Source organism: Copidosoma floridanum, unplaced genomic scaffold (genome assembly GCF_036245765.1).
Source record: "Copidosoma floridanum isolate Cflo_tuat_1 unplaced genomic scaffold, Cflo_Japanese_pri ptg000022l, whole genome shotgun sequence".
NCBI classification, from domain to species: domain Eukaryota; kingdom Metazoa; phylum Arthropoda; class Insecta; order Hymenoptera; family Encyrtidae; genus Copidosoma; species Copidosoma floridanum.
Genome location: NW_028321899.1, coordinates 6,489,641 through 6,515,200, shown reverse-complemented (window position 1 = coordinate 6,515,200; position 25,560 = coordinate 6,489,641). Strand labels below are relative to the sequence as shown.

Sequence of the window (25,560 nt, the reverse complement as noted above, 5' to 3'; positions counted from 1 at the left end):
AGTCCTTGTGTATGTCTTTCTTTCCACCATGAGCCAATGCCCACCGATGTGTAATAGGCTGTTTCTGTGCCTATATCGGCTTCTCCCATTGGTTGTGGTCTGAAGTTGACCCCGGTCTTTGTAATTTATAATTATATTATACTTTATCATATTTGCGTTTTTTTTTCGTGTAGACATAGGCACGATATTCGTATGCAGTGCGGGACTTCGATATAGGAAGGGAGTGCAAAAAACACGCGTAGGTCCACGTCCAGGTGCGAGGAAACGTGAGGATAGTCGGAAACAATTAGATATTTTGGTGGCCTTGGGTAATAAAGGGGGATGGCGTAATGATAGGGTAGGTACAAGGTGAAAGGGAACTTCTTCATCGTTGAGAAGCTCAGTAAGGTCGAGCGACTTTTCCATTCCTTGGAAGAAATAATCCCCCATAGCGTCATCAGGTGCTTCGTGGGCAATCGGGTTAAAGCCCTTCCGCTGTGTACTGACTGGTAACCGTAAGTAAAGGAGATTCGAGTTGAATGGTCGAGTAAAACTTGTAAATTATTTTTTACGATTTCTCGTCGTAAAGGCAGTAAAACCCTTCGTGGTTGCTTTAAAGCCGTACTTTACCTCACACTAGGAAATTTCGATTTCACTAGAATAAATTATACTGTTGTAATACCATGTTGTCTAGAGACTGATACCCCGTTGAATAATGCGTCATGCTCTAGTTTTGTTTATTTTTGTTTCTATTTTATTTAGGCTGAATTGCGCTTAAATAATACGTTTTACAGTACGATATTAAGGTGTAAGTGTTGTAAGATTGGAAAGAATTAGATAAGTTGTGATAAAACAATTTATTAAGTTTGAAGTTATTTAGACAAGATACTTTTATAAGTTGGAAATAATTATATTGCGGTCATAATTATACTATTAGATTGATAAGCATTTGTTTGCTTATAATCAACATTTAGTGATTTCTTGAAGTAGCTGGTGATTTTAGAAAAAGTGAAATGAGAAGGGAAACAATAGTTTCTCTTTATTAAGTGATTAATAATTCTATTTGAATTGTATTAAATTTAAGTTTCTTTTCTTTGCGTTTACAAGCTAATATCATAGCAAATTGGAATTGATACTTAAGGAGGCTTGGGCGATTTTGAATTAAATGCTGGCTAGGTCTGAAATTCAGAGATTATAAAGATAAAGTTTGCTAGATTTTTTTAGGAAAACAAAATAGGTAGGTCAACACATTTATTTTCGAGAAAATCGCTTGTGAAAATTCGTCATTTTAACACGCAACCTTACGGAACCCGAAATTCGATAGACTACCGTACCGCAATAAAAAGCTGTGGGCCCGCACATTAAATTGGTACATGTACTTGTAAGTATAAAGAATCTATTATTTAAAAAAAAGAATAGGATCAACACGTTAAATTTTGAGAAAATAGCGAGGAAAACATCGAACATGAGAATTGTTTTGTTCAGGTACTATAAGTGCGCATGCGCTGTACATTTATAAACATACAAGCATGAAAATTTAAGTCGAACACAAGTATAGGTATACAATAGTAGATGAGAGCAAGAGAGTACAGTGTTGTCAGCTTTATCGTGGCAGGGCCGTCATCTTTACACAAGGTACCTCGGGAATACTAATAAATTTTTTAACATCGATTTTCCCAATGGCTTTTCCGCGTATCATTGCTATTTTGTTCACACATATGTAAAATCAAAATGATTATAAAAAAAATTTTACAAAGAATCAATTGTATGACAAGTACCCCACAGGGGCCCCTTAATAGATACGACACCAAACGCCCAAGCCTCCTTAAAAAGATAGTTAAGTGCATAAAGAGTTCGTTATAACTAATTTTCTATTTTATTTTTCTTTTATTTTTTTAATCAGTAATATGTGATTTCAATGTTACGATCTCTTTTACATAAGTGATACATTTTATAACAATAGGTAAAATACTATCAAAGATTTTGTTCGTTATTAATTTCTATTAATTTATATTAAAGTCTATTTTTTTGAGGAAACAAACAAGTTTGTGTATACGAGATCACTGTTTACTAGCCTATACTTCTCTTGGTCCTATTAACGCCACACAGCATAGTTGGCATAATTATTATTAATATAATTGATACGAGTCTATTATCATGAAGAGGAAAAAAGTTTAACTGAGGAAATAAAGAATAGTCAGTTTATCGATCCCAGATAAGTTTTTGTGATTAAGGTTATTTTTTGACTTACCGTTTATGTCTCTTTTCCCGCGGTGCGTTCGATAGCTGCGAATAAGAGAAAAGTAGCTTACTTTCGTGTATACGTATGTTACATCCCGAGTGGATACGAATTATATTATAACTAAAAACTATCCGTCCGTCAAAATTCAGATAAGACGTATTGTGAATATAAGGCAAGCTCATATAATAAGAGGAGCTCGTACGTCGTTTATGTGTGCGCGTGTATGTATTAGCTTTAAGGTAAATACTTCATAATATGCTGACATAGAATACGGCCAGCCTCTTTGTAAAAATGCATGTGTGTATGAATGAATGGTTACTTGTTCATTAATTGTTCAATTCTGATAATGTATACTAATTTAGAATTTGTAATTTACACATTACTTTATTATATTCAAAATTGATTGTAAAATCCTCAGAAGGATTAAATTCAAAATTTTTAAGCTTAATGTCACAATTGAACTTGTATTTGGCGTTCTTATATTGCTGATGCGAGCTTTCATCATCACTGACCCAAAAACTCAATCGCACTTGTCAGAAAATGCGATTGGTACTGTTGTATTGTTATTTCCTAATACGTAAAATCATAATATGTAACATCATCGTGCAACTGTGAACGCAGCCTACAAGAACATCGCTCATTGGTTGACTTAATTTAATCAAAGGCCACTTTTACTCGCTCTGATGCTATAAAAACAAACCCTCAAGAGGGAAAATCCCTCTCTTTACGTCTGTCACCTACCCTCTAAAGTTTTAGTCAACTCTTGATTCTCGCGACTCGTGAGTACCTTATTCACGTAAGGCATAACGTGTTGGCTGAGGCAACTTGAGTGCGTATCGAGAACATCAATAGTATCGGACTGCGCTAAGGAGCGAGGTACAGCAATGGAGGCCCGCCGAAAGTGGTTTCGGCGATAGCAGAGAAAGCAGAAATCGCAACATCCTACTGGCCACGAACTCATTCGTGTAGTTTAAGCAAACACTGACGGTTACAGCACGAAGCATTAGGGAACCCCGAAGGAGCAGTAACAACAATCAGTGATAGATGTAAGTTATTTATCAGTAATAAAATTTACGCTGAACCTTGGTAAAGTGACCCGATTAAATTGTATTTAAAAAAACAATTCATTATTAAATTGCTTTAGTAAAGAAATACATTAATGATCCATATTATTTGAATAAAGGTTGTTATTCAATAAAAAAAAAAACAAATAAAGCTCATAAGCTGCATTCTAAGACACGCATGAATGGCACTTAAATAAAACAGTTAAGACCATACTCTGAACAAGTCCGGTCATAACACGTATATGTACCGTACACACTCATATATATATAGATATGTGTGTGTGTGTGTGTGTGTCTGTGTGTGTGTATTCCTTACTAAGTTTTATTTACTCTTTTTTTATCGTTATTATTATACTTATTATTCTTATAACTGTGATTATTGTTATTATTTTTTTTTTTTCTTAACCATCATTATTTTCTCTTTTAAGTGCTTCTAAAGGCCGCGAAGTTTTTTTTTTTTTTTTTTTTATAGATTCGTTAAATATTTTATTACCCTTATCTTTAAAAAGAAGGGGCTTCTAATTGCATGAACGTTTGAGTGTTGCGAAAATGAAAATTTATTGAATTTTGAATTTTCATTACTGTTCATACATCTTCGTTGTTCACTCGTATTGCGTCCAGGGGCCGACGAAATTAGACGAATCCTAATTTACACTAACATTCTGTCTCGTGTTTCTTCCTATTATTTGTCATGTAGTGATACTCTAATTCAAACCGCACCTTTGATTATAGGTAACTGCATAAGTATGCATTATATTGTAAGTTCTGTCCCTCAAGGTGCTTTAAATTTTGTACTGAGCATGTGTCTGGACTTTGGCAACTGTGCGAGTCACTTACACTGTCAAGCCTGCTCGATATTTTTCTTTTCTCCCTTTTCGTCTTGCACTTCATATCTCTAACTGTAACTTACTCCCTGCCTTTGTTTTGCACTTTTAAAATGCATACTTTTTTAATTGTCATCTACTTGCACGACACTTACTTCATCATTTCTCTGTAATTTATCGTCATGATTCTTATAATTAATACCAGTTATTTCGTATGGGCCTTAGCATTGACAATCATATTTTCTTTTCGACGGCTCTTTGCGAACGTAGACCATTTCTCCTTCCATAAAAAATTTGGTATTCAGTTCCTTATCGTTGTAATATTTTGAGTTATACTTGTTTTACACTTGTTTTAATGCCGCTATTGTTCTTATTTGTGTTAAAGTATCCGTTATCTGCTCGAAGTATGTACTGTATGTCTGGTCTGTTTGTATTCGTTTAAAGTTTAAGGAATTGCGCGCTCTCTTCCCACAGAGTAACTCATAAAGCGTGTCTTCTGTACTCTCATATTTGGACGTAGTGTATGCTAGTATACTTGGAGGTATGAGTTCGTCCTATTTGTCATTCTTGTTGACATACACCTTCAGATATTCACACAAAACATGGTGCATTCTTTCGATCACCCTATTACTCTGTGAGTAGACTGGTATGCTGCCGATTTAATTGATTTTAAATAATCTGGCCAATTTTTCCATCAATCTATTAATAAAGTGTGTTCTCATGTCTGATAGTAATTTTTCCGGAGCGCCAAAATATGTCATAAATTAATCTATTTATGCCCTCACCATCTGTTGAGGTGTTGCGTGTTGTACCGGTGCTAATACGATGTTTTTTGTCAGCCAGTTTTGTATAGACAAAATATGCGTATTTCCGTAATCCAATAGCTTATTTATAGGTCCGTAAAAATCTGTAGATATCTTCTCAAATGGCCTGCTTGGTGTATCGGTATATAATCACTGCTTGTTTAGTTTTAACTCGTACGAGCTTGTTTGTCTAACATAAGCCACATTCGAGAACGAACTGTCTGACTTCTGACCTCATGTTTCTCTAATGAAAATCTTTAGAGATTCTATAATACGTTAATATCTCTATGGCCTCTCACTGCAGACGCATGATATTCCTTGATAACTTTCAGCTATTTGTCTGCCATTGGTACAACTAGTGTATTTGTGTACGGTTTACATATAAATTTTATATCCTTAAAATTTTCTTCTTACTATCTAATTAGGTATGTCTATTAATTTATATTAAAAATTGCGAGATCCCTTACTATTCAAATATTTTTTATCCGGTTACTCATTATCAGCTCTCTCAGAGATTTTAAGCAAATTTTAATATCAGAGCTTACTGCATTATTCTCAAAGTGTTTCTTTAGATACATGCGTATTACTGTTATTTTTCTCTTTTTAAAAACCATAGCATTTCCAACTGCTCTCTCTTTGCTATTCATTACTAATGGGTGATTATAACCCCGTTTGTAAAGTGCATCAATTGTTTCTGTTCTCGGGACATTTTTCAGCACTGTATAGAAGACCAAGTTATCTAAATATTCGAAAGGTTGATCTTCAACTTTTTTCACTTTCTGGAATAGAGGGGGGTCTGAACTATTGCTCGCAACCAACAGTGGCTTAGCATAAGGTGGTTGGATCCTGCATACTCTATACTTATCCAGCGTGCGTAAATCCTTAAGATAGTTATCCTCTTTGGAGTCGCTCTCGCTTACTTCTATTAGAGCTCTGTCGAGTCTCCTACTTTCTCCCACGTTTTCTGACGACAATCGTGATAAGCTACCGGGATAGGGTGGTAGCGGAGGATCGGGTGATAGTCTGTCCCTATCTTCGTGCACTTTCTTTCTTGACTTATCTTTCTCTTTTTGTACACAATTTTTACTGTTTGTCTCTTCTTTTCCCTTGTCTAAACTATTTCTACAATCTTTCTTGTTGCTCACACGTCTTTCATCACTATCGCTCAGTTTATGTTTTCCTCCGCTCTTTTTCATTTTCAGTTTTTGATTGCCCTACTTATTTGCACTGTTCTCGAAATTGTTCAATTTTTTTCTTGTAGCCGAGCCCTTTTTACTACTCGCTTTGTAGTCTGTTTGCACGTGATTATTACCTGATAATAATTGTCCACTACTTGAGCTTTCTGCCCTATGAAAGGAAGCTTCCGGCTGCTTTACTATTGTTTTTGTACTTTCTAATTCTAACCGCTCGCTCAGCCGTTGACCCGTAAGGGCATTAAGTTCCCAATAATCTATCCTAATACCCTGCTTCCCCTCGAAATGTTAGTGCTTGACGTCTATATCCACCCTCGTTTGAAAGTTGTCCATAGAGCCGATAAGTATCGCCGTGATTTTCTTGCTTATTTCGGCACCCTTTTCATTGCCCTTTTTTACTAAAATGGATGGTAGTGATTTATTTATTTGCTCCTCATCGATTACTTTCTTACCTATGGGTTTCATCTGTGCCTTTATCTTCCGCGTCGGTTGGCTCTATTCGACCTTACTCAGTATATTGTGCTGCTGCTTATTATTTTCGTGGATCGCATCCTGCGCGTAAGCCTCTTGGCCCCACTCCGTTTTATTGTTCTCAGCTTTGCTTGGTATACCTGAACCCGCATTCTTCATCCCTCGAGTATTAATTGGATCGAGGATTTCCTCTCTCTCTTTTCGGCCGCTTCGGCTGCTAAGCTTGCCTGTGCTAGTTAGTATCCCCAGTGCATTTATGAACCTAGATTTATTTATATTATTTTTTATCTCGCTGTTTCGTTTGCCGAGCTCGCTTCTGCTAGTTTAAACACCCAATATTTTGATATCTCGTATTTCCTCTTCATTTACGCCGATGCATCCCAATGCGTAATAATAAGTCCTTTTGAGTTGTTCGATTGCTTGATAGTGTTACAAAAATCTAAGATATCCTTGTGTAGCGTATCAAACTAAGTTTTGTGTTGTATTTTCTTTACTATACTCTCGTTAAAAACTGGTGTGTTCGTTGTTTTCATCTCTTTTTCCATATTTTTCTCTTTGCGCATCCACGCTGATTTCTCATCTGCCGGTCTTTGTGATATTATATCATCTTCTGCATTTTCGTCTACTTTGGGTATTATTATTAGTGTTTTTATAATATTTTTATAATATTACTAGTGTTTTTCTGTAGTCGGCCTCTTATTCTTGTTATAGTTTTCAATTAAGTAGCCTTTTTACGTGGTCTTGAACTTTTTTCAGATTTGGAGTCAGCTAAGTCAGCTATACCGTAGAATTGTCTATCTATACTCTTATTTAGTTTTTGTTTGTTTATTTTGTTGTTGCATCGTTTTTTTTTCGTACTTTATCAATTAAGTCTTCCAAATTTGAGCAATTCATGTTTACTTACTTTGGCTTACTTTGGACTCTCTGTCAAAGAGTTTCATGCATTTTGTACTAACGTGCTGGCGCTTCGGCGCTATCTATCAGTCCTTTATTTTCTTGTTCGTCTGCCAACCGATACAGCCCCATGGGCGGTCGTTGAGGGTTTGCTTCTCCTTCCTTAAGTATTGGATTCTGGGAAAAGGCGTCTGGCACTTAATTTGAAATGCCTGGCCGATATGTTATGTTGAATTTGTAGCCTCGTAGTTTTAATTAAAGCCTGTTAAACCAGATATCAGGCTTTTTTGATGTATGATAATGTTTAAGAGTCTCATGATCCGTAACTACAGTAAATTTGCATTCAAACAGATATGGTCAGAATTGATCTTTTGAAACACTACCACCAGTAGATTGTTATCGTGGGATAGCGGAGTTCGCTACCTTTCAAGCACCTTGATGCATATTTGCAAGGACGATCTTTTCACATGTCTCCTTGGCTAACAATTGCGCCTATTGTGAAATCCGATTCGTCGGTTGTTACAATAAAGGGTTCATTTATATCTGGAGCTGTAAGTACTTGTTCGCTGCATAGAACATCTTTTAATGTTGTAAACGCTTTTTACTGTGGCTCTTTCCATTTTAACTCAACTGATTTTCTTGATTGAGAAAGTGATTGTGCTATTTTTGAGTAATCTTTATTGAAGCGTCGATAGTACCCTGCTAACCCTAGAAATTATTACATTTTTCTCGAATTTGTTGGTTAGGGAAATTTCTTACTACTTCTATTTTTTCTGGATTCGTTTTGACTTGGCCATTGCCTACAATATGCCCAAGTACTTTTGCTTCTTTGCTAAGAAATTTAAATTTACTTGATTCTATTGTTAGGTTTGCGTTAGCTAGCCGATTTGAGAGCCCTTTGACCCTTATTGCGTGTTTCTCCATATTTTCTACAAATACCATAATGTCATCCATGTTCACCTCTATCTCACACCCTTGTGCCAGTCTTATCACTTGCATGTATGTGCTTGGAGAGTCCATGCATCCCATCAGCATTCGCTTATGACGATAGTGTCTGTTCAGGCCTGAGAATGCTGTTTTATGAGCATCCTACTTGTGGATTTTCATTATAAAAATTTCTTCTTCAAATCTACCATGGTTATATGTTTTGCAGCTGCCAAGTTTTCCAAAATTGTATTGTGGAATGGTGACGGATAGCACGTACCAACTGTTATCTTGATTAATAGCTGAAAGTCTTTTACGACCTTCAAGCGTTTTTCTCCGTTTGTTCCCACATTTTTTTGGATAATCCACACATTTTAATTCTATAGGGGTGTCAAGGGTTTGATTTTTTTTTTTTTGTTATAACTTGTCTATGTCTACTTGCATCTGTTCCTTTAGTTTCATTGGATTGCGTACTCTTTTTGCAATGATTTGTTTTTCTTTTGACGTTGTTATTCTATGCTAAAGTATGTTTGTAGCCTTTAATGGCTCGCCACCGCCGTTGAGGCAAAATATGACAGGATTGTTTTCTATAAGATTTTGGATGTTATCTTATTCTTCCGTATTACACCAAGATGTATCGACAATTGAAGGGCCGGATCGAAGAATGGGATGTGCGCGTGAACTCTCGTGTACTAGCCCCTAAAGTATGCAACCAGATACACTTCCTCACTGATGCCGATTTTTCAACTTTGCAATAAAAAAAAATACATAAAACGCCAAATCTCAGAATACTTTCAGCGAGAAAGTTTCTTCTTTGTAAAAAAAGAATACATTCCCGCAAGCAGATTATTGTTTTTTTTTTTCAATCAAAAGTTATGGCGAGTTGAAAGAAGCTCGATAGAGATTACACTATACGCTGCACTACTAGCTTTATATAGATGCAGAGCAGACGCCGCGCCATGGTATATAGATAATATCCTTTTTAGAGTGTGTTTATATTCTGCAGTAACGTCTTTTTCTTGCTAATCATTGTTACGATTTAACGTATAATAAATTATCGTAAACGTATAATACAGTAGCAGAAAGTATTCGATAGTGTAAAAAAATTTACATTGTTCAGTACATCGTAAACAGCTTTTGTAGGTATTAATCTATATGTACTTACTTCGTATGTATTAAAAAATATCAATATTCTAACCTAAGTGTACGATAGGTATGGCTGGACTTGAATCAAAAAAAGGACGGAAGCGGTTAAGAAATGAACACCGTTGGCAATCAAATGTTGCAAAGGCTGCTCGTATCAGTGTAAACAATATTTTCACGTAACTAACGAATTTTAGTATGATTCAGAAAATCTCTGCTTCTGTTTTTTTCGTGATGTTATTCATTTAGTTACTTCGTGATACATACATACTTTTCCATCTCTGTTAATGTTTATTAGCATTTCTTTGAATAAATAGTTTAAAAAAATTTTAATAACATTATATGATGAAATAGGGCAAAGCGTACACATCATCATCTCAAAACGACAAGACAAGCTCCTAAAAAGATAGTAAAAAAAACAAATAAAATAAAAACGTAACAGTGAATAATATGGTTTCGTAAATATTATAATAATGCATTCAATATTTCTTCTCGTCGTGTAAATGTTGAATAAAACTTATTTCTATTCTGTTTCAATTATCTTTGTTACTTTTTTGTAAATTCTTATTTACTTATAAGTTCACTATTACCAAATACATCTTTCAAGCATACTAAACAACAGAAATTTATAAATATATTGATTACATTTAGTATCAATGAATGTATAGTGCGTTTGGTATCTTATTAAATTATGGTAATTAATAATAACGTTATACTTGTCTTATTAATTTATAATATAACATAATACTTATTCACATTAACAAAAGAAGTTGTCGCTACCCAATACAATATAATAATAATTTTTGTTATATTTATCAATTTCATTATTATTGCCACTAATGTAATTTCTATTATTATTATACAGCCAGATGGAATAACTACGTACCGACAGAATTAGACGTACAACACTGCGCGGCGTCTGCTCTGCATCTATATATAGCTAGTAGTGCAGCGTATAGTGTAAACTCTATCGAGCTTCTTTCAACTCGCCATAACTTTTGATTGAAAAAAAAAAACAATAATCTGCTTGCGGGAATGTATTCGTTTTTTACATAGAAGAAACTTTCTCGCTGAAAGTATTCTGAGATTTGGCGTTTTATGTATTTTTTTTTAATGCAAAGTTGAAAAATCGGCATCAGTGAGGAAGTGTATCTGGTTGCATACTTTAGGGGCTAGTACACGAGAGTTCACGCGCACATCCCATTCTTCGATCCGGCCCTTCAATTACCATTATTCTGTTTACTAAGCCGCTTCATTCGATTTTTCATTGTCTCCTGGGTTTTTTCATGTCATTCATACTGTAGTTATTTTTACAGCTTATTACACTTTTTTATTTTATAATTTTATTATCAACTATATTTTGATCTGAATTTTTAACATTAAATAACTTGATTATGGCATCGTTTAAACGTACAGCGCCGTCCCCAGCGATGCTAAATGGGTTCCTCCCTTGTCTGATTTTACATTCAAAAACATCTACCTCTGGTATTGATACGTCAATTTTTCATCTGTTATATTTATAATTTTTGCATACATTGTAAAATTTTTATGTTCCCATTTAAAACTGGCAAATCGAATTTTCTCTTTTACGTTTTGCAGAGGAACCCAGCCGATTTGTACGTATCTGCTTTCGTCTGTTACGCGCGCAAATATTATTTTCCGCGACTTGGCGAGGATTTTTAAAAACTTTGCTTTTAGTAGCTAGATTATAATGCCTTTTAATTCTAAATAATTTACTTTAGCGCTTATAGGGCCATTATACAACTCAAGAGTATCCTAGCCAACAATGCCTTCTATCTAAACTGGAAAGTCGTCTGGGACTACGTGCAGAGTTATCATGATACCGTTTAGATTAAGTCGTCCCGAACGTGCAGCGTGCTCCGTGTGTGACGCCAGTTATTGGAATTTTTCCTCTGCTCTCTATAAAGACAGATTTTCTTAATAATTGTTCTTTCAGCACCTGTGTCAGAGTAAAATTTGTCGCTGTACCATTTCAGCTTGTTGCTATTCAATATTACCGATAGTGGTGTTCCTGTACTCGACATGTTTATCCTGTGGAGAGGTAGGTTGTTATTTTCGTTAATATTATTCTCATCAACTAGAGGACTACTACCCATATGTTCTAATTTGCATTTGCTTTTTCTTTCTGTTCCATTTTAGCCATTTGTATGTGTATTGTTTTATGGCTTTTTTTTCTCAACTCAACGGGATTGCCATAAAATATTTTTATGTTTGTCGCCAAGTGACTTAGTGACGACAGTGTTTTATGCATTAGATGTTTATAGTTTAAATTTTCCGTATAAAGTAGAGGTAATATATTTGTATATCTTGGACGTTTAAATAATTCTTATTTTTCCAACCTGACTCAAGTTCTTCTGGAGAGTGAAACGGCGCCATAGTATTTTGTCTATAATTGTTATTGCTACAGTTTGTATGACGAATAACCTTATCGCTCTCAATTACTTGCTCTTCTTGAACTACTGAGATTTGAATTTGTGTTTGACGCAGTGTAGCTTTTCCATAAGTTTGTTGTAATAATGGGTGTCTTGATTCTATCAGAGTACGTGTTTGATTTTTGTAATAATGCACAGCCAGTGTAGCGGCTTTTCTTATTATAGCGTGCAGATTTACATTATGTTCGGTTTGAACTTTGTCATTAAACTGATTAAAGAAGGTTCAATTCAAGTTTATTATTTAGCTTCCGTGCTCGTTGGGGATTGAAAATTTTCCAAGCGGGAAAGATCTATATGTTGATGTCTGGGGTGGTGTGTCAGCTTTGTTATCGCTTACGTCTTGCTTATGGGATAGTGGCTCGTGTTTTATATTCGGCGTTAATTTTCTAGCATTTTCATAATAAACACTTTCTGTGTTTTTCCGCTTTCTTCCATTCAGCTAACGACTCAGGGTTGTGCTCAAGTGTTATTTGTATCATTTTGTTTTCTGTTAGATTATTTTGTGTGTTTTCTTCCTAATTTTTTGGCTCAATTGCTCTTGCTCCATTTGTATCAGATTCTTTCACTATGTTTCTAATAACATAGTTGCTTGTATTAAATATTACGCGAAGCTTTGGTTGCGAGAAAAAAATAAACGGTCTATTTTTTTTAAGTTTCACTTCCTCTCTACTTTTGAGCTGACTTATCTTTTTTTTTGTAGTATCTAAGTTAGCTTTAGTATCTGCATCATGTTAGATCAACGTAAGATTCTACGTTTATTACTTATTTCATATTATTATTACTATTTTTTTTTTTTTTTTGTTAATTGCATTTATTATAAATAGGGTTATATTAGACTGTGCGTTTTTGGTACTGGATAACTATTAGTGATTTATAAAATATAAAAGACAAAAATTCACTCTGTCCATTTTATATAGTATGATGGGTCTTTTCTCTCAGTTGGTTGAGAAAATGCCACTTCCATTAATTATACCTGGGGTGAGTAAGTGAAAATAAGATAGATATTTTATATTCTATAGTCCGTACTTACCAAGTCGTCCCTGCCAAGATGATTAATAAAGCTGCGCTGATCTGCGTCCTTGGAATCCCCTGTCCTTAATATTGATTGTGTTGATCGTCTTTTCTTTCCCGTATTTTTCCGTATTTTTCCGTCTTGAGTTTAGTAAACGTCAGTTGCCTCTAGCGTCCTGGTTTATTGGTCCACTGGCTTGTTTTGCAATTGTTTTCTGGTCTGGTGTCCTTGCAGTGTTAAAGATTATTTTTCCCAGGTAATGTTTACTTTCGTTAAACGCTTCCTCGTTATTCCTTTTATTATGACGGTTGAAGCACTAGATTCGGCGTTTGGCACTTTGGACATTTTTTTTCCTTTACGATGAGTGATACTCTTTTTTTTACGTTTTCGTTGCTTTTACTAGCAATAAAAAAAATTGTTGTTATGCAAAAATCAGTATTTTTTGTTTCTCCGCGCACAAGACGAAACGTAAAAAAATTTTGTCCATTTCTCACTTCTGATACCAGCTGTTACGTGGGTTTCTCGGTGCGGGAATGGATAAAAGCTCGACTTGTAGTTAAATAACACTTTATTAGAACTCTTGATATTTTAGGAAAGTTAAGCGTGTCTTCCAGTTTCATGGGCCTGATCCTTTCGCTCCCACGTCTCTGGCTAATCTCCCCGTACTCTGCTGCTTCGTTCTTCCTTTCCTACCGCTTCTCTTCTCTATTTCCCTACCTTTTGGACCCAATCCAGCGGGGGCGCTAGCACGCATAGCTATATGCTATTGTACGTAACACTATCAATATTCATAATAAATTCCAATGTTGTTATCATATCTTCGTATCAACCATTAGAAGATTAATAAAAGTATTATTTACATTGACATAGTTATTATAAAACACTAAGTAGCTTCAAATTTCGTAAAACTATTTTACTTTAAAAAATTAAGATTTTAAATGTAATAATTGAATTTTAAGATACATTCGTGTAAAATCTAATATCCAAGATCTTTATAAAAATAACTATTTAGTAATTAAACACATGAAATGTATACAAAAGGAATTTTTACATGTCACTAATAAGGAGAAATAATTTAACATAAAAAATTTTTTACAAAACACTTGATGGAAGCACAGATTTAGAAAAATTTTATGTGATATCTGTAACAACAGTAACAAAAAATTTTTCTCTCAAGCCATCACTTGACGCATGAAAAAGTCATCAACAAAAATGCAAAAATGTATGTCGACAAGCAGAAAAGGGTTCTTAAGAAAAGATATTCTACAGAAACATTTGAACTCTCACATCTAAAAAAGTAATTTTTAAGCAATATTTTTTCTCAATTGATTGAATGCATTCCTTTAAAATAGTTTAATTCATTTTATTATACATTTAATTTTCCATATTTTTACTCTGTAAAGAAACCGTCAATATTTATGAAGTAAGTTTTTGAAATATTAACAGACATCTATTATTTAAAATATCATAATTACTGTATTATTTTGATAAAATATTGTCTTAACTTTAAAGTCAAGTTATTACAAATAAAAAATATTTATGTAACTAAAGACTGTTCAACATTATTGTTTCGTATTTAAAAAAAAAAAGAAAATTTGTAACGTATTACAGTCATTTGTTCAGATATGTGTGTAATGTATAAGGTTGGGAAGGAGTGTAGAAAGGGTGGAGCAGCGTGGGGAAGGATGGGGCAGAGTGAAAAAGCTTCTTACAGTCAGATTAATGTAAAAAAATATAAGAAAAGTAACGTAAATCGTAGAAATGGATGGGGCAGTAAAGAAAAGCAAATCACATGGTTTAGTGAAAACAAGTATAAAATTTAAGAATACATATATAAAGTAACTTATGCAGATAGTCTTATGTATGGGAGAGGGGGATAATTATGTGAACAAATTAGCATCTGCATAATTTTACTATGTCATTAACTATATCTACGTGTGTGTGTGAGTGTATGAATGTAAACTACTACAAGGTTTTACTGTTGCTATTATAACCCGTGTATCGAAGAATGCTGATATTTGCATGACATTAATAAAAGACAATTTACAAATTTTAGTTCAAAAAGGTAGAAACTTTATGTTACCATTAAAAAAAAAGCATTGCATGGTTTGTTTTGTCTGAAAATTTAGGTGGTCAATTTATTAAGAAACAGTTTTCTAGTCTATTATCTGAAAAATTTTATGAAAACAAGGAAAACAAAACATCATTTATTTTTAATAAAATTTTAAAAACAATTGATAGTTCATGTATACATTTTGTCCACCAGTACCTACATCAAACAGAATCTTGGAAAAAAAAGTTAAAAATGGTATAATGTGAAATTAAAAAATATTTAGTTAAACTAAGTTTGGCGTAAACCTAACTTATTTTCAATACAGTTCGTAATAGCGAAGTCAAACCATCAAATCAAACTAAATTATTTATTATTACTCAATTAAAAGGTTTCAATAACACTTTCTGATACACAAAACTAATTAGTTATTATACTTGTTATTGACGCCAACGGTCAGCAGTTTAAAAAAAGTTTCATGTCACTATTTAAATCATTTGAAAAATAATTATTACTATAATGTGTCATTTATCAGTACATGAATATAAGTCATAGATCAGCTCTAATTAAAAAAAACAATTGAATTTTGGATGTAATAAGTTTCATAACTTTTTTTATTCAAGTTATAATAACAATGAACAACGAATACATATTTTCATTATTTTAAAAAGTTTTAAACAATGTAAAAAAAGCGTTATAATATGGTATAATATTTAAACACACTGTATTTGATAAATTTGTTTGATAGAGGTGTTTAGAGCACTCTAAGCACCTTAAAAGCCATTGAGGTTAATTTATGGCCAAGACCGTAAATATAGATGCCTTTAAGTTTCTGAAGTCTTCACAACTATACGAGTAAAATGTAAATTTTGTTATTTTGTATTTTCTATAAAAATAAAATTAAAGGGACCTATAACACTGCTGATACTTTTTTATGTATTCACAGTAATCTAACTAATAAGACTAGCTATGCATGTAAGTTATATACAAACACGTACTTAGGTACGTTCTGCCCGAGTTGATAAGGTTATATCTTACGATTTAAGGAACAGAATTACCTTAAGTTAGCTTTTGGTGACCTTATAGTTCCTAGAAACGGGGTGTTAATAAACTGACATTTTATTTCACTTAAATAAGTAAGCTCTTCAAAAGTAATTAAAATTGTTTACATTATTACCAAAATTTCAGCAAAGTAGATGTTGATTCATTTTGTTCTGCCGACTGTGCAGACAGTTGAAGTTTTAACTTGTTGATTTCGCAGTCGAAACCTGTCTTTGAGTTTTGTTATCGGACCTAACGCACATTGTAAAACATAAAATTCTTCATTATACTCGGTTTTATATTAAATCGAAGGAATCATAACCATCCATAATCTTTTTTCATTTTTTTGGTCTTTTTTCAACAACTTTTACCTAAAACCTTTTTCTTCAAAATTAATTATTTCCGAGGTATTCGACAATAACAAATAAGAACTAAAAAAAACCATTTATAACACCTCTCTGATTTTGTAATTGTAAACTGGTATTACCGAAGTTATAAAGTAGTCTTTAAACTCAACACTTTTGGTGTCCTTATTAATAGAATGTATTCGGATTTATAACGAAATTACTAAAAATCTTAAAATAATTCAATGTTCATTTTATTTTGCTTAAATAATGAATATAGACTTTGCTCAAAAAATGAAAGTGAACGAAAAGTTCGAAAATTTACTTCAGCTGCTATACTGACAGTAATTAATTTTTTAATGAGAAATGTGCTCACCAGACTAATGGATATATTTGCCTTATATCATATAAAAATCCATTCTTCAACATCATCCTTTAGCATAGCTGTTTATTAACACTTTCATTTATGAAATATGGACGACATTAAAGTATTTTAATAGTTTAAAAACTGATTATTCAGTATTTTTATTTTGTGAATTTTTACAGAATGGAGGTGCGAAAGATGGTTTTGACATGAATTTGGGTCCTGCATGGCAAAAAGGATATACTGGAAAAGGTGTTGTCGTCTCAATCTTGGATGACGGTATACAAACCAATCATCCAGATTTGGCTTTAAATTACGATCCTGAAGCTAGTACAGATATCAATGACAATGACGACGATCCAATGCCACGAGATAATGGAGACAATAAACATGGAACACGATGCGCTGGAGAGGTTGCAGCTATTGCATTCAATCGATTCTGTGGTGTTGGTATTGCTTACAATTCTAGTATAGGGGGTAAGTTACTTTAAAGTACAAAAGATCACATAAAATATTGAATGTATTATTGACATTTACACTTTTTTATGATTAACATCGATTTTACTTAAGAAAAAAATGTTTATGTGATAAAAACGTTCAAGCTAGTTCTACAATCAATCGATAGTAAGAACTTAGATAAAGTTTAAAAAATCGCTGTTCACATTGTACAGTAGCAGCTTCTATTCTTCTTAGTGCATCTGCTAGTAACAAAAAGTATGTATTAATGATTGTATTTATCACTATCAACGCAAGAGATTTGTTATCTTTGAGTAGTTTCTTAGTAGTTGAAATTTTTGAATCGGAGCTTTTTGTGTTGGGCCTTCACTTGACAAAAATAAGGGAAAGCGTCACACTTTTTCTTGCCCCCTTCGTTCCTGTTCGTCCCATCACCGCCGGGCGCCATATGCTCTCTCAACAGCAAGAGTAAAATATATGTGATGTACGGTGTTAAGTGCGTGAGCTCTTTCTCTCTCTCTCTCTCTCTCTCTCTCTCTTTCTTTCTCTCATCATCACCTAACGGCGTGAAAATTTAGAAGTGAAATTAGACAAGAAACTCAAAAATAAAAAAGTGAGGTACAAATTTTAAAGATAACACATGTGCCCAAAAAATATCGAAAAATCCCGATTGGAAATTTTCTACGTAAGCACTCTAGCTATCATACATTGATCTTCATGTGGCAAATGCGTTGCATTAGATGGTGGCACGATGTTACGGGAGAAGAGCTTGGTCCTACCTTGACATCCTAGTTAGTTCGCAAAACGCGGGACAGTAGCTGATAAGCTGTCACGACCAATAAAATGAACATAGGATTCCGCTCGTTGTTTTTGTCTACAGGTATATAAGTAGTTATTGTATGGACCTATATAGGTATAGTTTACAGGATAATCTTCCTTAGAATTGTCAGAATTTTTCGAAACTTGAAGAAAATAACTTTCATTTAAGAAATTAAATGATTTATTAAGTAATGGGTAGATAAAACTTTTATTATCTTAAAAAATATCTACAATACAAACACTAAAATTATCGTCATTGACTCTAGTAATTTTTAAAGCACGATATACTTTTGCATTTTTTGCTAGTTAACAACGTTGCTCACTAACATAAAATAATAACAGAATCTTATGAAAATTAAGATTAGTAATATTTAGACTTTTTTGAATCCACTCATACTTTCTTAGGCATGTGTTATATTATCAAATATTGAGAAATAACACGATTAAAAATCATATTTAACATGGACTCTTATGAAACGGCTGCCGAAATAGCATTAAAAACTATGATAGAAATAATATGTCAACAAAACTTACAGGACTGATAGAAAACTATTCAAGGAGTAATCATGCAAAGTTTCAATTCATGTTATAGTACTTTTTACAGATGTTAGCATTAAAATGATTAAAATCCCTTTAAAAATCACTTTTTAGGTTAGTATTCTGCTATGCTTATCCATTTTAGTCAAGGAACATGTAATGTAGTTACTTACAGAAAAACAAATTAACTAGGCAACGTCCTTAAGGACATTACCCTGTTCATTTAAATAATAATAAAACTACTTGAAACTTAAAAGTATGGTGGATTAGACTACTCTGCAGTTAATTATAGGTGACAAATTTTCTTTTTCTTTTCCATTTGTAATTCCTTTTTTTTTTTCATACGCCATTACGTATAGCATCATAATCTAAAAACCCTTTTTTATGTAAAAGCACATGAAATGACGTATGGGTTTCCTGAAGTAGTTATACATGGAATTCTGTCATCCATTTTTCAGTTAAGTAGCCCAGTTGAAATTTTCAATCGGGAATATGAGTAATTGTGACGTTTTCAAACGGTGCAAAATTCTGAGCATTGATCAATTTTTTTTTTTTCTAATAAAATAATGTTAAATTGACAAAAATTATATAATTTAAAAATTGTTTTTTTATAAACAGCTTCGCTTCTTTCATGGATCCCGTGACCTATAACTAGGTAAACCATGGCGATTCTGGCACCCCCAGCTCCTCTCTGAGGTGGTGGTGGTGGGAGAGGCTCTAGCTATAGCTGTGGGTGGAGGAGAGGCAGTGGTGGGGGGATAGGCTGATTGGGCGGTGGGAGGAGAGGCTGATCGGATGATGGGAGGAGGGGCAAGGGCGGTATAGAAGAGGTAGTAGGAGTGGTGGGTGGTGCGGACTACTCGGGCGGTAACGTCAGAGGAAGGCGCCTTTTCCGGATGCGGTGACATCGGATGGTACTGACGGCTCCCTTCCTTCCCGACCGCAAATTGAGCTCCGACGTTATCAGGATGGGTCCGAAAGGTGTAGGTGACAAGCCCAACGATAATGTGTGAATGGGTTTCAATAATAACAAAACTTTAAATTTAATACACATTTATTTTTGGTAGCTTCAAAAAAAAACACAAGAATTTCATGGTTGTTGATTTTTTTTTTCAATATATCATTTCGATCTTTATTTGGATAAGAGCAAATATTTTCATAATAATAATTTCCCTTCACTTTTGGTTGAGATGCCTCAACGTGCTTTTCTAAAAGAAGTTTTCGGCTATTTTTATCTTCCTTCTCCTCCTCCTTACTGAGGCTCTCATATTTTAGTTTGCTAAAGATCGGACCCATGTTGTTGATGTTGACTGCTCAATCGTCACAGGATAACTGAAGCAACACGAAAATTCTCATCAGCTTATAAGACGGTGCTAATTTCTTTGTTCTTCCACACGGCAAGATGTACTTTAATTTTTGATCTTAAATTTTATGCTTACTTTATTCTTTTTTTTTTTTTTGCCTACACACGGTCATTATTTTTTACACCAACATTAGTATCAGTTTCAGAGTCACTATCAGTATCAGTATCACTATCATAAGCATTAATTCCATCAACAGTATCCCAACTGAAAAGCGTTTTAGAAATATTCTTCTTATAACTATTAAGCGCGTCTAAAAAACATTCTGAGTCTGGTTCAATGCTACTTTCCACCAAAGAGCAAAGCCACAATTTTATTTGATGAGCTTTACTAAGTGCGCAATATTGCTTTCTACGTAGACTTTTTTGTACATCATGAGTACCACACATTAACGCCTCTGTTGAATATCCCATATTAAGAATGTGCACCATATACTACTGAATGTTAATCACAGTACACCCTATGGTCGATTCCAAATAAGTGGCTTTATTATCTTCATAAACGTACATTCGATGTGCATTTTTTGCTACAGTGTACAAATGTTGCTGTAATTTTCTAATGGAATAATCACTCTCGAACCAGCGAAGTCCATGCACTCGCTTCGACTGAAAGTCGTTGTTTTGGCGTACATCCATAGGTAAGGTGGAAAAATTGCATGGGGGCCGCACAATCCAATGACTGATCGCTGGTCTTATAAGCGACACCACAGTAACTTCTTTTTGTAAAAACTGTCAAGAAGCGTCCAGAAAACCTTTAATCTCAATAACACAATCCTCGTAAAAATCCATTTTTACTTTGCAGCTCAAAAGCGTCGTACTAACTGCGATATAAACGCGTGTCCATTGCGTTTGATGCTGCGTTATGAACTAAGCAGCACTCTGCACCGAAATTAGTTTATATACACGTAAGTGTAGGCACTGCGCAAGTGTGTGTTTTATCAGAATGAATCATCGGTTCTTAATATTTTAATCTTAAACTAGTTTTGAGGGAAAGGCTCCATAAATAATAACAACAATACAATTCAATACATTTATTTATGTCATAATTAAAAAAAAAAAACAGTTTCATTAAGTTATTTTTAATTATACATCTTCTTCAGAATCACTAACATCTTCCCATTCCATATAGAAGTAGAATTTTCTCATTCGTTTAACATTGTGGGTGACACACATAGATCTATACGCACCATTATGGTGAGGACATGCAGTGGCTAATGTTGGGAGTTAAAACTCTGGATAATCAACCATATCATCAACTTGAAAACTAAACCTTTCGAGCCACCTTTTCTTCACTTCTCCAATCACAAAAATCTTCTTAGCATCTTTGAGATTATCCCGAAGAACATTACCAATTTCTGTATAGTCGATAACACCTGATTGCCAATCTAATCCATGATAGGATAGCTCAAGCCATAAATTTTCTCGTTTGTATTTATCATTTAGTTTGCGCCAAGAAAAATGGCGGCTTAAAGAGAAATACTTGAGGCTCATCATCTCCATGGAGTAGAAGAATCGCCAACTCTTTAAGCACATAATCGTTGCCAGGCTTCTTAAAGCCCTGTATGTCCACCATGTACTCCATCATGATAAAGACTGACTTCACTGCTAGTATTTTTTTCTTAAATTTTATATACGTGCTTAAACAAGTTTTCTCACGTCACCACTAATGGGATTGTACTCTACGATGCGATCGTGTAGAATGAGACAGTAAGCAGATACATTTTCTGGGAAATTCCCTTGTGCTTCAAACTCCAATCGCACGTCTACTGGCGTGCTTTTCAAAGCTTCATTCATCTTAGAGCAGTCAGTTACAACAAGAGGCATGTGTGTGAAAAAATCTTTTTTATTCAACATAGGTTCTGGTTCTTTCCCGTAATAAGCGGCTTCAAAATTTGTATACATATCATATAATGTTGAAAACTGATTTTTATTAATATCAAGATTAAGATTTCTATAACGATAGTACTGTGAGTTTAAGAAAAGCTTTACATTGCTGATATAACAGTGATCAAAGAGACTGGCATTAAAAGCAGGATCATTTTTTCGCTTATTCTAAAAGCCCAAAATAACAAAACGAGACTTTTCCAACTGATTGGAAGTTTTGACAGTCCACACATGCCTAGAAGTTTTTGGTAAAAGAGGATACTCATATAACCCTCAATTGCGGAAACTTATAGAAATAGGCTTGTCTTTTGCAATAACATCAAGCAAACGAATTTTTCGTCTGTCTAATGCAGTTATGTAAGGCACAAGCCACTTAATCTAAGTCAATTTCAGCTTATACTTTTCGGAAACTTGATTTTCAGTTACTTGTATAACGGCGCTTACATCATCTCTTGATCTTGTGAGAATTAATTCATGTTTTGCATTAACCACAACTTTGCTATAGTCCTCAGCGAAACCAAATATCATACTCAAGGGTATTGACACTTTAAAATAAGAATGATCATTGATAATAGATTTTTTCCCTTCAATGTCTATCCAACCATCATTTTCAAGCATTAAACTCTGACTGGGAGAGAAAGATATCCATCCTTTCATTAAAGTTGTCAATCCAAAATTCTTACGCCTATCAATTTCCATACCATTTAGTTCATATCGTATTTCTTCAAACAGATGGCAGATGGCATTATTAACTAGTTTTGTTTTCTCGAGAGATTTATCATCTCCAGTTGTTATACGTCTAGAAATACGTAGGGAACTTTGAGAGGGTAAAAGACATAAATCTTGATGTTGAATTAAGATGCGAATTTCATCACTGCTATTAAATGCTGATGCAATGTGGGGTCGATGTGCATGAATTTCGTAGTGTGCAACCGACTCATCAAACAGGACACCTGACTGAATCCCAAGAATCTCTTCCATCACAACTTTTTCTCGTTCGCAGGCAGCAAAAAAAAGCACAAGTTATTTACCACCAAGAGCTCTTACTTTTAGGCCTAAGTTTTTTAAGAACTGCACGTTGTGACGTGTTAACCCTTTGAGCGTTCGTCAACGACTGATCCGTCTCATCCATTTTGGTTTATTCTTATAGCTTCGTCCAATTTTGTTGTCTCGTGGATGACTATTCGTCCTCACTCTCGTTAATTTGTTTTTATAGCCTCGTCCAACCTTACTATTGTTGAACACTATGCCTATTTCAGTTGAGTTGTTTCAAGTGTAGTCTTGTATTTATAACTTCTCCACGAAAATTAATTAAGTTACCTTCCTGAACAACAATGCGTACTTGAAGATGATCTACAATTTTAACAGCAACGGGTAAAAAAATTATTTGTGATGGAACTTCGACAATCTTGTATCCCAGTGGTATAGCAGGAAAAAACTCGTTGATGGTATGAACTTTTTCTCCGTTCATATAGGCTCCACTAGTGATATTACACTTAACTCTCAATGTGTTAACCTTGAGAATAGCAACAGGTAAATCTGAGATGTGAGTACTGGTATCTCTAAGAATTCGTTTAGTATAGCCTAAAAGACGGCCTAGAGAATCTTTTGGCCTGAAGTCAATAGTATGACTACACGTTATCACACTGTGAAGAGTATTATTATTTGGTTTGATGATAAAAGCTATATCCTCGGATTGTAACACGTCAATCAGAAATGACTCAATATCTTAATAGCTGCCAGTTGGAAAAACAATCACTTGATCGCCTACGTAAAATTTATTATTACCTTCGTCGATATTTGGAATTAAATTGAAAGTTAGAAGTTCTAATAGACCAATAACGTAGTTATGTGCTGGTGACAACTCGATAGGTGGAAAATATTGGGCTTCAAGAATAGATGATGTTCCTGATAAACTTAATGTCAATGATTCTTTCATCACGGTTTGTCAATGACTAATGTAACTTGAGTATTGGGATACATTTATATTGGCTGATGATTGACTATTTTACAAAGAAAGTTTAAGCAAAGATGGCCGCAGTTGCATGTACCAAAATCTTGGAATCTTTTATAATTATATTTGACACATTTAACACCAAGATATAGCAGTAGATCAAACGATGGCTGTAGGTCACCAAAACTGTTGAAATACGTCACGTTATTGCCTCGCTTCCTATAGGCAACCCAGTGAGTACAAGGGCCATCCTTATTATCGAGATTGACTATTGCTGATCCGGAAAAACGTGGGCCATCGGCTGGCAAAGCATTTTTTATGAAAACACCACAGAAATGCGGTATTTTTAAAATTTTTGCATACTTGATGAGGTCATAATCTGTGAGAACTCAAAAAGGCAGTTTCACATAGAAATTTTTTTTTTTTCCCCATCTTTTGAGCCTTTTTAAAACCTTAAATGTAGACCTAAGCCGTTCTTATGTGGTTTTAAAAACAGCCCCTTTCCAAGTAAGAGTGCCTCCATTTTTTTATTATGCCTCTAACTCTTCTCTAGCTGTTTTTGAGCAACTTTAGTATCTGTTGCGGATTGACTCGTATGTCAATTAAGTGGACTGTATAATTTAAATTTTAGCCGAACTTGTAGCGAAAAGAGAGAGGAAGATGGAAGTTGCAGGTGCGCAGCACATGGAAGGAACTTCTCGTAATAACAAAACACTATACTTTTAACTATTAAAGAACTATATTATAATAAAGAAAAGAGGAAAACATTAATAATGAATTTAACAAAGAAATGAAAAGTTAATGCGGAGTCCCATCGCACGGGTACTTTACAAAGTCAAATTAACTTTAAGCGTTTTAACTATAAGCGGTTTAACTATTAGCGTTTCAACTATAAGCGGTTCAACTATAAGCGGTGTAACTATTAGCGTTTTAACTATAAGCGGTTTAACTATAAGCGGTGTAACTATTAGCGTTTTAACTATAAGTGGTTGAACTATAAGCGGTGTAACTATTAGCGTTTTAACTATAAGCGGTTGAACTATAAGCGGTGCGACTACTTGAGCGGACAGACGTGGACTAGCGGCTCGGCGCTACACAAAGGGCCGGAATAGTCGCACGCACACACGCATACATACTCTCTCTCACTCGTACAGTAGTCAGCAGACAACTGTACAACGCCGGGTTGGAAAGAGCCTTCGAGAATTTTCTCAAATCCTTAACAGTATCATTAATAGCCTTGACAACTCCAGGTACACCATTAGTGATAGTGCTTATAGCACTTAGGCCAGCAAATGCAGGAATAAGGTATGGTAGGAATCCTCCAGTTTTCTGCGCGATAGGCAATACTCGAGGTATTACAATATTTTTCCTACCACCAGCTTTTTCACAGTATCCTGCGCTCCCTTTAACGCCAAACTTATAGCTTTTCGAGCACTACGATTAGGAATCATGAACTTTGGAGCACTTCGAATCAAGCTTTTTAAAGTAGTTTTCTTTGGCTTCATTTTGTTCTTACTCACTTTACTAGAATTAGTACTAGGAAATGCTTCCATGCCGAGTTTAGATTTCAATTTCATGGCACTGGTAATAGTAAAAGCAGCAGCTTTTTTCCCTAAACGTCCCTAGCGTCTGTGGCTTTGAATCTTTGCCACGCCTTTTCAGCGAGAATTGTGTCAGCGATGTTTCTTGCTGTAATATTTTTTCGATCCTGAAAATAGGCTATATCGTGTTGCTTGCACACCTGATCCA

General features: G+C 34.3%; 1 protein-coding gene across 2 annotated transcripts in view; it reads left to right on the top strand.

Moving 5' to 3' along the window:
* The window catches only part of Fur2 (furin-like protease 2), a 918,757-nt gene that overhangs the window by 346,351 nt on the left and 546,846 nt on the right, over positions 1-25,560 (top strand). For both annotated transcript variants that reach the window (XM_089595005.1, XM_089595006.1), the window contains exon 5: positions 16,984-17,278. In XM_089595005.1, coding sequence (XP_089451131.1) covers positions 16,984-17,278 — 295 coding nt within the window. The remainder of the gene's footprint in view (positions 1-16,983; positions 17,279-25,560) is intronic.